The sequence below is a fragment of the Macrobrachium nipponense genome, chromosome 36 (assembly GCF_015104395.2).
Source record: "Macrobrachium nipponense isolate FS-2020 chromosome 36, ASM1510439v2, whole genome shotgun sequence".
NCBI lineage: Eukaryota > Metazoa > Arthropoda > Malacostraca > Decapoda > Palaemonidae > Macrobrachium > Macrobrachium nipponense.
Genome location: NC_087220.1, coordinates 39,382,547 through 39,397,542, shown reverse-complemented (window position 1 = coordinate 39,397,542; position 14,996 = coordinate 39,382,547). Strand labels below are relative to the sequence as shown.

General features: G+C 39.3%; 1 protein-coding gene across 1 annotated transcript in view; it reads left to right on the top strand.

The window, feature by feature from the left end:
- The window catches only part of LOC135203413 (neurogenic locus Notch protein-like), an 81,937-nt gene that overhangs the window by 43,093 nt on the left and 23,848 nt on the right, over window positions 1–14,996 (top strand). The window contains exons 13-15 of the mRNA XM_064233141.1: window positions 26–154; window positions 698–826; window positions 1,765–1,893. Coding sequence (XP_064089211.1) covers window positions 26–154; window positions 698–826; window positions 1,765–1,893 — 387 coding nt within the window. The remainder of the gene's footprint in view (window positions 1–25; window positions 155–697; window positions 827–1,764; window positions 1,894–14,996) is intronic.

The window sequence follows — 14,996 nt, the reverse complement described above, 5'->3', positions numbered from 1 at the left end:
CATGAATGAATCCATCTATCTTCAGGGGATCCACCTTGCACAAACACAACACAATGTACTGATGCCAACGGATTTTGTAACTACACTTGTCCCAATGGTCATCGGCCAGATTATAACCTCTGTGAGCAAAACTGTGCCTGCTGTATTCCTGAAGGTTAGTACCTCATGAAAAAAGTTCATAGCACAGTGCAGGCCTTACAGGGAGTTAATAAGAAAAAAAATCTATGTATACAATCACAAAGATATACAAACCAAATTAATCTCGACTGAAAAGAGGTTATTAGATAACATAATGGACTGTCTGTTACAATGCAATCACACAGAACGGACAACAATATTATAATAAAGGATGCTAGAGACAAAATAGGAAATTCAGTAGAAAATATTTACAAATAAAAGATACGCCTTGAAACCCTAACAAACTTAATCCATAAATTAAGAATCATTTCATCTACTAACAGCAAAACAATACATGACAAGGCAAAACTACTTTCATGTAGAATATCTTTGTACGTATTAACCCTCAGCAACATCAACTGTCTGGACGATGCCTTGGTTCTGGAATTTTTTTAAAAGAAACAATGGGAAAAATCAAGCTGAATTATTTCTTATTATAGATAACCAACCATGTAGAAATACAACAAACTGCCTACCTGCTAAAATTGAAATAATTTATCTGTATTATTTTTTGTTATAGATATCCTGCCATGTACAAATACAACACATTGTTTGGCTGCTAAAGGATTCTGTAGTGATACCTGCCCACCAAATCATCGACCAGATGATGCGTTATGTGAAGAAAATTGTACCTGTTGCGTTCCAATAGGTTAGTTCTTAAAAAAATATATGTAAATCCTATATTAACTGAAGGAAGCTTTCATATCAGCACGTAATCATTGTAATTCATAGCTCACTTTAAAAAATGAGTTATGCTATTTACCAGTTTGTAACTATTTCTTTCCATGTCATACATCCTCTTCTCTTTATATGCCATTTCTGTTATTTCAGCCCTTGATTCACTGTACATCTCATGCCAAAAGTAAAACAAAAGCTTTATCATTTTAGAACCTGACTATTATACAAAAGAGTTTTTAACTTTCATTTCCTTGCCAATTTTCTCTTCTAATGCATTCCAGGTATTGGAAAACTATTAGTCCTGGTATATTTTGTAACCCAGAGTATCTTTTCAGATATTCCCCTATTACAATTGGTACACACCTCCTACAACACCTAAGGGAACATGATCACTTCCCTGATTATATCTCCATTTCTTTATTCAATGTATATTTACCAAAACCTTTGCTTTGCTTACATTTTCCTTTCAGCTACACTCCAATCTTCTAACTATTGAAGAACTCCAGAGTCTCTTCTTTAGATTCTATGCTTAATGTTAGGTTATCAGTTTATGGGAACTCCGAAAGGCTGCCTATTCTGTACTTTGCAGCTTCCAACACATATGATCAACAGTTTTCTTGTCACTTATTCACTTCAGATGTTGTATTATGTTGGAATAACATCACCAGCCTCATTAGTCTTTTAGGGTACCTTCTAACTCTATAATGTGCATCTAATTATTTTTTTAGCTTTCACTAAAGCACTATGTCCTTGACGTTTTAATAAGATAAAATTATGCCATAAACAATGGCTTTAAAGCAGAATTTTATGTTACTGTTTTTTTTTCTATAATGAGAAAGTATTAGTCCTAGATTAAGAAAGAAAAAAGATAAAAGCAAAAGTTTTTATATGACCATCTTTTGCTTCCAGAGCCTTGTCCAACTAATGATCAATGTTTGGCTGTTGGAGAATGCAGACAAGAATGTCTAGATGGTGAAGAACCAGATCCGAACATCATTTGTGATTCTACAATGAATTGCAGCTGCTGTGTGAAAACAAGTAAGATTATATAATGTCTTCATACTAATGCTATACTTAATGCAATAGGCTACTATTTACAAAATATCTACAGAAAAAGATATACCCTTACACCCAAAATATTCACCCTAAAAAATAAGAAAAATTATATAATTAAAACAAAAATATAAGAGAGCAAATGTAGAAATTTAAATGCCAAACATAGTAATATGTAAGTTAAATACTTTTGTATTATTACACATAGCAACATCAGTTGTCTATAAAATATCAAAATTTTTTAAAGTAAACTGTATTTTTATTAACTATACAAACCTGGTGCCCTTTACATTAGGAATTACTTTCAGCGTAGGCTGGAATACAACCATTAAATTCTTGAACTGGTAGGTTAGGCAGTAACTACCATTTGGTGGGTGGGTAGGCCATACTGGCCAGAGGTAAACAATCCACTTTGCCTTTCAGCCCAGGTTTCAGGTTGAAGGGTGGCATGAGGTGTACATTAATGTAAAGGACCTCAGGTTTGTATAGTCCTTTACATTAGGAAAAGTCACTGATTGGTGGGAAGAATGTGAGTGAGCCTCTAGTACTGACTGGAGTTCAGCACACCAGGGCTATTCCTCCTCTGACAACTTGATCGGAGTATAAGAGCTACATGATCAATAGTCAGACTTCTGGGCCTTTTCGAAATGAGTGAGGAATTGTAACTCATCCGGAAAAGGGCTGGGAATAATACTTAGAGTTGGATGTATTAATGCAAAGTTCTGGGAAGGGTTTGCATTATTGTCAATCTTCTTCCTCCCCTTGCTAGAGGAAGGAGTGGGATTGATTCTATGATTCTGATAAGGAAAATATGTAGAAAGGAAACTCATGTGCAAGTTTACCACATCAAATGCCCAGCCAGCAAGTGTAAGCTCGAGTCCTATCCTCAACCTAAAGGAAGAGGGGTAGAAGGACGAGGAGGGGAAGGTGGAGAGGCCAGTTACTTTTGCATCCTACTTACCTCTAGAACCAAACACCATAGGCAAGATACAACTTGTCCTTTTGAAGGAGTCAGGTAAACAAACACAACTTGTGAGCATCCACCACTGATCCAAGGAAAAGAGGTTCCAAGGACCTGTGGGCAGACCCAAAGAAAGAAAGATATAAATGTGCTCGTAACGAGACCGCATCTATCAGATCCGACATATTCTTTGGAGTGATGAAAAGTACCAAGGCACTGGCACTGCTTGCTTTCTGAGAGAGCATACAGGGGACATATCCAACTGCAGAGGAGTTCCTCACGATCTCGTAGGACTCAGAGGAAGACATGTCATTCAACACTTTTGCATTGGAAGTCAGCAATGAATAAAGGTATCAACACTCAATAAAGGGTGTCGATTCTTCGCAGGTAGATCAACACACCAATAAAACAAAGTACTGACTGATCTGGATCAACCAATACAACAAAGTAATGACTGATCTGGGTCAACCAATACAGTTTTCAACGTGCAGGAGATCATGAAGGATTCAGACTCGTCAACAGATGCCAAATGATTGCGCAGCAGAGAGAGACTCATGACACGACACCTGCCATTTGAAGGGTGATGTTGAGAATGAACCCCGCAAATCGTGTATCATCTTCGCCAACGATGTTCAGAGACGAGATGATGAGTGAGGTATGTCCACATTGGGCGAGAATTAAATGCCTTCTAGAGACCGAGGTCCATGTGATGGAAAGGCAGAAGTTTCTCATCAATAGTTGAATCTCAACTAAGGAGAAACAATACAACTTCGCGGATGACTAAGATAAATGTGGACCTACATCTTCACAGTTGAATCAGAGAGAAGTGAACTCTCATGATTCTGATCATAGAAAAATACTGTTGATTTCACCAACCAGTAAAGACGGCACTAATCCCTGGTGTTTTACAGAGGACTGAAAAAGTTATTTGGCTACTCCATTGCTGCTCAGAGAGAAAGTCTGTGCTTGCAATGAAAGCAAAGAGTCTTCTAGTATTGAAAACATAGGGATTTTACTGACTGAAGAACCTCTTCTTGTGGGTTGGATCAGGGAGGAGCTAATCTATCTACTAAGGAAGCAGAGTTAGTCGGGCGGGGAATAGGCAAATCTTCTTATATTCATTTTCAATTTGGGGTGAAAAAAAAAAAAACTGAACACCCTATGAATTAGAAAATGTATATTAGAAGATAAAACTCAAATTGTCTGAATAAAATCATTCTGCATCATCACAGCAGCCATTAGGGCAGGTGCAATGGAACAGAAGACTACAGACTTCTGTTACATCGTGGGGTAAACAGAAAGATGATAATGAGTCTAATGAGATATATCTCTGTCTGAAAATTCTCGAAACGGCAATGTGGAGCACGAGACATGGGCCTCACACTAGAATTCCGAGCCAACCAGAGACCTAAGTCTTTGATGGCCAGACAGAGACTTGAATTGGTAGTTAATCTTCAACAGAAGAAAAACAATACTAAGACGAACAAAATCTCTGAGAGAAGGCAGTACTCTGCCCCTCGCTCGACTCCTTATACTGAGTTGCCTGGTAGTGCATTCCACGTTGTAATGCGTTCGGCTTAGGACCATAGAGTGCAAAAAAGATAAACTCGAGCATCTGCATTTTAACTGAAATGAGAGGGAAAGAACCCTTTTGTTTGGTGATAATGCATATGTTGTGGTGTTACTAGCAAACAATACCGCAAATTGTCTCAAACTCAAAACCGGAAACTCTTGGGAGGCCAGAAAGGCTGTCCTGAGTTTCAAGTTAATTAACAGAAGGTACTATTAATCTCGGTCACATACCAGAAGAAATAACTTGCAAATATGCGCTTATTACTCGGACGGTGCAACTGATAACAGATGCATGTCATGAGGAAAACTTACTAGTATAATTGTAGGTTCCTGTAAATGGCACTCCAGCCTTATTCTTCTTCATTCGAGAGACAAGAATAAGGACTGAAAGCAGACCTCCTTCATTCTCTAATGAAGAGAGTGAAGGTGAAGCTGTCCAAAAGGGAGACTTCTACAGTGACAACAAGACACCAAAAACAACTAGTCTAAGCAGAATTGCTCCCTAAACAGTAGAACTGGAGAGGCATTCAAATTTCTCAGTTCTGTCCATCCTGAACAGATTGACGTATGTTCGGTAAGATCCTAAGATTGAACCAAAAACATAGCCTCTCAGATTCGAACTCTGGGGAGTGGCCTCCATAGAATTCCTCTTATTGACTTCATCCCAGTGTAATGAAATAAAAGGGAGGAGGATTGACTGTTCTTGCCCACTCTTCTCTGAACTTGCAGTGCTCTCAATCTGTCAAACGAAGCATTCATTTCCTACAACTGTTTCGTTTGCTCGAACATGACCGAAAGTTAAGTGAAGTTAAATGCATTAAAAGCTGGCGTGAAATTGCCAAGTCTTGCTGCTCATCTATTTTCTCAGGGATCGAACCTCAGAAAGAGGACTACACACCGAACCTCCTCCTAGCTCTTTCAGATGCCTTGTCCCAAGCGACAGTGACATCAATTTTGGAACCTGAAGAATAGCCATTCCTGGCTTTCACAGGTGGGTCTCTTCCCTCACAATGTGTGAATGTCATGATGGAGAGAAGACTACCCATCACAGACTGTGGTTTTACGACCCCCTTGCAGGTTGTACACTCGGAGAGACTAGTACACGAGTACCCAACAGCCCCAGTTCCGTGAGCAGTGTCCTTGGAACTAGAGACAGGAGGAGGAACCTGGGTTCGAACCCATGGGGCTCCAGAGACACTATATTTTGGGGATAGCATCCTGGTTCTGGAGTAGGTGAGCTGAAGAGACAGCCAACTGCTTCCTTCCCAGATGCAGACCCTTAGAAGTCTCTACAGCTTCCTTCCCAGGATACAGACCCCTAGAAGTCTCGAGGCGAGACTTTTTAGGAGGTGGAGAAACTACCTTCCTCTTCTTAGACCGTGGAAGCCTTCGAATGACCCCTGTGAAAACTCACTGTAACAGGATGGGTGAGTACTATGTTATGGCAAAGGACTGCAATGATCAAGAGCAGAGAGTGCTCAGCTCGGCAGAGCTGGATGGTCGAGCCGAGTTGAGTAAACTGAGCAGATCACCACAACATAATTATGAGTGGAAATCGTCAGCTAAGAACTATCATTTCTTTCCAATTAACCGTTCTCCTTCGAGGCTGAAGCTCCAAGAAGAAGAATAAAGAGGGATTCTGTGTCTGCTTTATTACATGTTCGGACCCTAAGGTCCAAGACACGAGAGTGGTACGTCTCCATTCACCTAGAAAGTGTTGTATGCAAGAAGAATAAAGAGGGATTCTGTGTCTACTGTATTACATGTTCGGACCCTAAGGTCCAAGACACGAGACTAGTACTTCTCCATTCATCTAGAAAGTGTTGCATGCAGTACCAAGCTCTGGATAACGCCAAACCAGACTCAAGAGCGAACTCATCTGTACTGGTAAACGCTTGTTTCACTATCCAAGCACTCGTGATAGTGAGAGCTAGAATTCATAAGAATTCCAATGCTCGGCAAGAAAACCAGACTCTTGCAAGACAATAATAGGGCGAGCCTTTGCCTCGCCCTGGCGCTCAGCAACATGATGAAGCCGAGCACTCAGCGAGCCCCAGCAAAATCTAGAGATCCAGGTGCTTGGCGAAACTCACTATTGTAATAATTATCGGAATATCCGTTGCCCAAGTGTTTGGAAATCACAGAAAACCAATTCATACTGAGAATGCAAGAAATTCCAAGGAATTTAATCACTTAGCGAGACTCCCGATTTTTGTAATAATAATTATCAGGGATGTTCGTCTCGCCTGAGTGTTTGGCAATTGTAGAAAACCATAACACTCTAAGAATGCTAGAAATTACAAGGAATTCATGCATTCAGCAAGATTCCTGGGTATTGTAATAACAATAATTGGGAACCCTCGTCACGCTCAAGTGTTTGCAGATCATGGAATATCAAAACACTCGGAGTGTTAGAAATGCCAAAGAATTTAAGCACTCAGCAAGAACCACAAATTTCGTCAAATGATCATTGGGGAGAGGCTCCTCCTCGACTCCTGTAGAAATCGAGGAGAGACAGGCATTAAAACCAGTTCTATATTCGAGCATTTAAGACTGGAATGCGAGTACAATTCAACAGAATATGCACTTGAGGCTCCCAAAACGCAAGAGCCCATAGGGGACAGCGAATTGAAATCCGTCCAAAGGACAGAAACAGCCAGGGAGAACATAGTCTCCAAGTGTTTGAATCCTAAGAATCCAAACATCAGATGTCGAGATGGTGCGAGGTCTCTCTGCCATTGACAAAAGATCCTTCCTCAACGACGTGAATTTACATGTGGTGAGATCCTAGGATCCTTTCAGGAACATAAGCCCCTGATACTGAATTTAGTGGAGAGCACTCTACAGGATCCCTCCTATTCACCTTGCCCCTCCCGGTCAGGCATAGGACGTAGAGGGAATAGGTGAGGAAGACTGGATGCTCTCGCTCACCTTGCTAGCAGAAGTAACAGAAGTGAGTCGCAGGTAGCCATCAGCCTACAATGATGGCCATGATGTGAGTCTATGACTGTTCTCGCCCTGGAGAAACGCTTTCCTGAGAAGGATTACAAAACTCTCGCATATCAGAAGAAACGCTCCCTGCCACCGAGAACAGTTGGTCATGTGAACATGCCCCTGGCCTGGGTGGAATTGAGTGTGTACTTCACTGGCAAGGGCCGGTACAGTCTTCCAATGCGTCCCAGTCCTTGTCTAAGCTAAAACCTCTCAAGAGGTCTAAATGGGGGACACCCTACCGGTTTTACAGTGTGTAGGGTCCTGCGGAAACGTCTCATCAACCCTGGGTAACAAGCGATCACTACAAGACCGACCATGGGCAAGGTAAAGTCACCTGAGCGACTCGCTCCATTCTTCCACTCCATGCCTAAGTCTTGACGGCGGTGAGCGGACTTAGTTTCATTGACTCTTGGTGCATGCGAATCCATAGATTTACATGCACTAGGGGAATCTCGCAAACGAGAGCCTGTCACTCAACTATTCTTAGGCGCAGAACCTCTAGGACTAGCAGCTGAAGTGCAAAACAAAGTTTGAGCTTGTACAGCTCCTAACATGCTAGACCCTGAGACAGCATGAAGGTTCCTTCCTAAATACACACACTCGAGGACCAATATCACAGCATGCTACAAGTTACATGTACAGCATGCTACAAGTTACATGTACAATTCCGAGGTTAGGATAGCCTACATGAAGATATATCCAACCATTTACTGCTATAATCAGCTTTCACCACTGTTAGCCTGTCAAAGAAATTATATATGATTAAAAAAAATATTATACTCCTTTCACACCGAAGGGCATTGCCCTCCGATTTATTTATTATTAAAGTAGTTTAAACCAGACCACTGAGCTGACTTTCTGCTCTCATAGGGCTGGCCTGAAGGATTAGATTAAAATACAAAAATCATGTCTAGGCCAGAGGCAAAGCTCTGGAACCAAATTGTTTATTCTGTGTAATGACAAATGAGTGAAAATTAAACTAAAAACTGCACAAAGGCACACACTCACACTGGAACACATGCACACAATAAATGCATCCATACTTTCATAAAAAATAAAATCATAATAAGTTAAGTAACATTTAAAAGTTTTGTTTTTAAAATTCATTAAATAGTCTGATAATTTTCGTATTTTCAAATTTTACTTAGGTTTATATTTTATCAACTAAATTACACTTCTTCAAGAACATAAAAATAGGCATAACCGAAAATGTGGAGGATTCTGACAAGGTTTCTTACATAGATCTGTTTCCAAATGTCGACAGTTGTTGCTGGTTGTACTCTGGGCCTTTGCATAACACATCTGACAGTTATAACCACCTTGCCCTCTGCGCACTCAGGAGCTGAGCCACGTGGGCTGCTCATCAAGTGTCCATATGTCAGACGGGTATGGCCCATATGGAGACATATCAGAACTACTTGTGCATGTCTCTCTTTGATATGATGAACTTCACTTCCCAACATCAGGTTTTATTTGTTTTAATTTATTATTTTCTGATTCTTCATTCCAAATATGTTGCCATTTCCTTATAATACCCATCTTTATGTATTGTCATTTGATTTGCTTCTTTGGCTGCTTTGTCAGCCTCTTCATTCTCTTTGATCCCTACATGGGTAGGGCTCCAACATATTTCTACATTTCCTCCAATATCTAATTTATGAAGTAACAATTTAATTTGTTGCACAATATTATTCTTTGGTTTATAACTCTGGATGGCTTCTATGGCACTTCTCAAGTCACTAAAAATCACAAAATTATTGAGTGATGTTTCTTTAATTATTTTTATGGCTAAGGCAATTGCGCAAAGCTCAGCTGTGAATACTGAAGCTGTATTAGGTAGAATGAATGAATAATTAATAATTATCTGGCGTCGTGACTACCAGGATCATTGACGCCGAATGAAGCCATTTGGACAACCAATTTGGGAAAAATCCACACACACATCATAAAAACTTAAAGTTCCGCATCAGTTATTGTACTATAGCTAGCGCAAAGATGCTACTTATGCATTAAACACCACCAAAGCTAAATTATTATTATTATTATTATAAAAGAGTTTAACCAGGCCACTGAGCTGACCTTCAGCTCCCATGTGGCTGGCCCAAAGGATTAGATAAAATGCAAGGTCAAGGCCAAAAGCCACGAGCTTGGACCAAACAGGTCTTATAGGATAATAAATAATGAATTAAGATTAAATAAAAAATTGCACAGAGGCAAAGGCTTTCATACTAGAACACAAACAGGCAATAAATACATTTATTCACGTTTCCATACATTCATTCTAAAAACCCAAAGCTAAAAACTACACACATACATGAAAGCGAAATACCTAAATTTCATTAAAAACTCCAACTCCTTTTGAAAATTCAACAACACACTCATAATCATGCTGAGCTTCTTCACCCAATATCTTTGTCAAACTGTAACTACCATCTCTATCTCTTTTGTCTTTAAAGTGCTGCTCTCTCAGTTCCCGATGACTAGGACATTCAACTAGCAAATGCTTAATAGTCATCGGGACGTGACAGTTATCACAGTAAGGTTGGTATTCACCACTCATGAGATACCCATGTGTCAATCTTGTATGTCCTATACGGAGGCGGCATATCGTTACTTCCCATTTCCTAGGCATAGATTCATATTTCCAAGGGTGTGTACGTGTGGCAAACTCTTTCATTTTATTTGGTCCTGCTTCGTTCCATTGCTGTTCCCATAATCTTGCAATGAACTTTGATATACTAGGAAAAAAGTCTCTATATGGTACAGCAATTGGTCTTGGTATCATATTGGTTGCTGCTGATTTAGCTAGTTGGTCTGCTTTTTCATTTCCATATATATTTACGTGCGCTGGGACCCAGCAAAAAGATATAGTAATCTCTCTATGCTGATGTAGAAATACCCACTGTGAGATTTTCAATGTAATTGGATGATCAGTATTAAAAATTTCAAGTGCCTGTAATGCACTTTTGGAATCACAAAAGATGGTGATATTAGTGGAATTCTGGAGGGTTGCAATATGTTCCAATGCTGTTAAAATTCCATACAGTTCCGCTGTGAAGTTCGATGCTACGATGGGTAGTGCTCCTCTGCGACTAAAATCATCACTAAAAACTCCATATCCGACTCCATCATCAGTTTTGGAGCCATCAGTAAAAACAAATGTAGAGCCTGAGTGCTCTGCAGCATGTTCTAAAAATAATACTCTGATTTCTGTATCTGATTTTTCTCTTTTAATACCTTTAAAATATTTACAAAATTTAATTACAGGTAATTTCCATGCTGGGTAATTGGTAAATTAACTGGACATACAGGATTTCTTGACATATTCATTTCCTCCAAGATCTTTTTCACTCTAAAACTAAAAGGCTTAGGAAACCTTGGATGATTTTCATAAAAGTTGTTGAAAGAATTTCTATTTGCTGCTTCAAAGACTTTAGAGTTGGGGATTCTCTGAACCCTAAACCAATATCTGATAATTGATGATTGGCGATATAACTCTAGTGGGATTTCTCCCGCATCAATTAATAAACTTAAGATGGGAGAAGATCGAAAGGCACCTGTTGCCAAGCGTATACCGGTATGATGTACTGAATCTAAGATAGCAAGACGATTAGATGAAGCAGAAGAATATATTTCACATCCATAAAGTAATTTTGAAATAAGTGATTTGTGTAGTTTTATAACTGTCTGCACCCCAGTTGGTATTAGATAATACTTTCAAAATACTTAAAGCTTCAAGGCACTTGGTTTTAATATGTTTCAGATGGGGAAGCCAATTGAGTTTTTGTCGAATATGAGGCCTAAGAAGCGTACCTCTTCAACACAGGGTATTCTATGGTTGTACAGATAAAGGTCTGGGTCGGGGTGTACTCCCCGAAGGTGGCAAAAATGCATAACAGTAGTCTTACTGACTGATATTTTAAATCCCTGTTGTTCAGCCCAATTTACTATCTTATTTATTGTCAATTGTAATTTCCTTTCTGCAACTGACATTCGTGATGCAGCAACAGATATTAAAAGATCATCTACGAATAGGGTACTCAATACATCCTTGGGTATAACAGACGCGACACTATTTATTGCTAACGCAAAAAGTGTGACACTAAGCACACTTCCTTGTGGGGACACCCTCTTCTTGGCATCTATCTGATAATGTGTTGCCCACTTTAACTTGAAAATATCTACATTTCAAGAATGCTTTAATGAATAGGGGCAATTTTCCTCGTAGACCACAGGTATGAATTGTCTTAAGAATGCCATGCCTCCAAGCAGTATCATAAGCTTTCTCAATATCAAAAAAAATAGTTATATGGTGCTGCTTGGAGGCAAATGCTTCACATATGGAGGTTTCCAGCTGCAGTAGGACATCTACTGCCGAGTGCATCTTTCTAAACCCACATTGTGAGGGTGAGAAAATACCATTACGCTCTAAATACCATACAAATCTTGTATTCACCATTTTTTCCATCAACTTGCATAAACAGCAAGTTAGTGCTATTGGTCGATAACTAGCCACTGAAAAAGGGTCTTTACCTGGTTTTACAAAAGGTAATACAAAAGCCAATTCCCATATGACTGGGTAGCTACTTTCATGCCATAATCTGTTAATTATACTTATTATAAATAGTTTTGTATTTTTTGAAATATGCCTAAACATTTGATAGGGAATTTCATCCGGACCAGGGGCAGTGTTAGTGCTGCTGGCCAGGGCAGCATCAAATTCCCTTTCTGTAAAGGGTAAATTATATGGCTCTATCTTATCTGTGGAAAAGTCTAATCGCAGTTGTTCTTCTCTTCTTCTATATTGATATCCAGGGGAACTGTCAGATTTTTTTGAAACTTGGGCAAAATGATCGGCGAGTTTATCACTTACATCTTTTGCGTCGGCGATGAGGTTGTCATTAACTTTAAGTACTGGGGGAGGACTGGGAGTAAATTTCCCAGCAATCTTTTTTATTTTCTTCCATATACTGCAGATAGGTGTTCGGTGGTTAATGGACGATACAAATGACGCCCACGACTGCCTTCTAGCAGTTTTCATTGCCTTTCGAAAACGCGCTCTATTCTGTTTGTATATAATCATGTTTGCTATAGTTCGGTGTCTACGATAACGTGTAAGTGATGTTCTTGTGACTCGGTGTAACAGTGTGAGCTCTTCACACCACCACGGGACTGGGCGTCGCCTGAAAAGACCTGTAGTTTTTGGTATAGAATGTAACCTGCTGTATGGAATGTCCCATTTAATAAATCGATTGCATCATCTGCCGTTGGGAAGTCATTTGCGTCACTTTCTATTTCGCTTAGTTCTTGAAATTTGTTCCAATCTGCTTTTTCAACATTCCACCGTGGAGATCTTTGAACTGGTGGGTCATCATTGGAATTTATTATTATGGGAGCATGGTCACTGCTTTGCCAGTCATCATTCGTCTTCCATCTGAAATCCATCGTACAATTGGAACTAGATATTGTAAGGTCTAAGCATGAGACTGTACCTGTCTGGATATGGTAATGAGTAGGTTCTCCGGTATTTAAAAGTCCTAAATCTTCATTTTCTATTATGGAAGCTATAATATTCCCTTTTTGATTTGATGTCACATCTCCCCATAAAGGATGTCTGCCATTTAAGTCTCCCATGAGAAGAAATGGTCGTGGAAGCTGATGAAATAAATCAATTAGTTCTTCTCGAGTGATGGGATTGTTTGGTGGAAGATAAAGGGAACAAAGTGTGTATTTTCGTCTTAGGTGAATTTGAACCGCAACAGCCTGTAAAGGAGTATTTAGTGGGATTGGAAAATGAGGAAGGTCCCTGCGAACATAAATAAGGCAACCTCCATGTCTTCCCACTTCCAAATTATATTGTGTTCTATATGATATATACTCTCTAGGGCAAGGTGTGTGGACATCAAGCATTGTTTCTTGTAAACATACAGCAATAGGGGAGTATTTATAGAGTAACACTTTAAGTTCCTCATATTTTGCACGAAGTCCCTGACAATTCCACTGTAAAATTGAAGAGAAGGTGTCTAGGTTTTGGAGGGTAGTCCTCTATTCAAGGTCATTTTGAATGCTTAGTGGATGGGAAGCTTTGCTTGTAAATTTTTGATGACAATTGTTTTTCTTCGCCAGTTAGCTCATTGATTTTGGTTTTATCTTTTGTTGGAGTTAATGGAGGAGAGGATGAGGGTGTTCTTACCCTCTTCATTTGTTTTTTCCCTCTAATTCCATTAAATCAGGCAGAGATTCTGCCTGAGATAATGCAGAAGGTGGAGTAGAGGGAGATATTACAGTTGTTATATGGAATGTTTATTTTATCGTCTGCAGAATGTGGAGTAGAGGGAGATATCCAGTTTGTTATATGGAATGTTTATTTTATCCGTCTTTGCCGATTGTGCTCTAACCTTACTAGGCTGAGCACTTGGCCCAGTATGTCGGACCACAGGAGTAGAAGCATCCTTTATTGAGGATGAGGAAGGATCAGCAGATTGGAGTGGAGCCCTAGTGGTGGAATGTTGAACCACAGGGGCTGAGGCATCCTTCATTGAGGATGAGGAAGGAGTAATGGATTGAAGTGGAGCCCTTGTGGTAGTAAGGGCTTTAGAATAACTCTTGGCTCTTCCCAAGAGTCGTCTTGCATGTCCAATACTGATGTGCTCTGTATATGCTTTATTTATTAACTGCTGCTGTTTCAACTTTAAATTCTTCACATATTTTATCAACTGATTTGTGCTCTAGCTGACAATTAATGCATTTAGGTATATCTGAGCATGGGCCATGTTCTAGGGCAGAGCAATTATTACACATCTTATTATTTTTACAAACTTTAGATGGATGACCAAATTTAAAACAATTAAAACATTGCAATGCTTTTGGTTGAAAAGGTCTAACTCGCACTCTTTCATTTTCTATTACTATATGAGATGGCACATTACTGTCTTCAAAAGTAAAAATCATCATGTTGCCATTTGGGACCTTTTTCACTTTCCATACAGTTGGTGGGCACATATCTAAAATTTCTTCTTCAGTAAACTCGTACAGGTCTCTATCAAAAACAACACCTCTTCCATAGCTAAAATTTAGGTGAGGACTAATTTTCTCTATTATATCGTTGTTATCAACTTTCATCATTGTTAGCATCTGTGACCGAGTTTTAGATTTTGCATGAATAAGTACAGAGCTCTTACCAAATCTAGTAATGTCACCACTCATTATGCCACCTATTTTTTGCTGAAGGTACCTACTAAACTTGTAATAGTTGAAGTTCTCCTCCTTGGCTTTAACTACCAGCCATTTAGGAGGTTGGGGGACTCTTATTTTGTCAACGTTGCTACTATAGGAGTTGATTGGATTCCATTTTGCAGGTTTATAAATGTCTAAGTTTCTTGGGGCTTTATCCGTCAAGGCTCCTTTAACTAATGAGTTACATATATTCAAGGTATCAATACTACAGGTTGCTTTAAAAGCATCTTCATGTTTATCAAATGTTACCCAAGCTTCCCATTTTCCTTCTGTGTCAAGAAAGTTCATACGAATCTCTGCTATATTGCCAAACATGTTCAAAGAT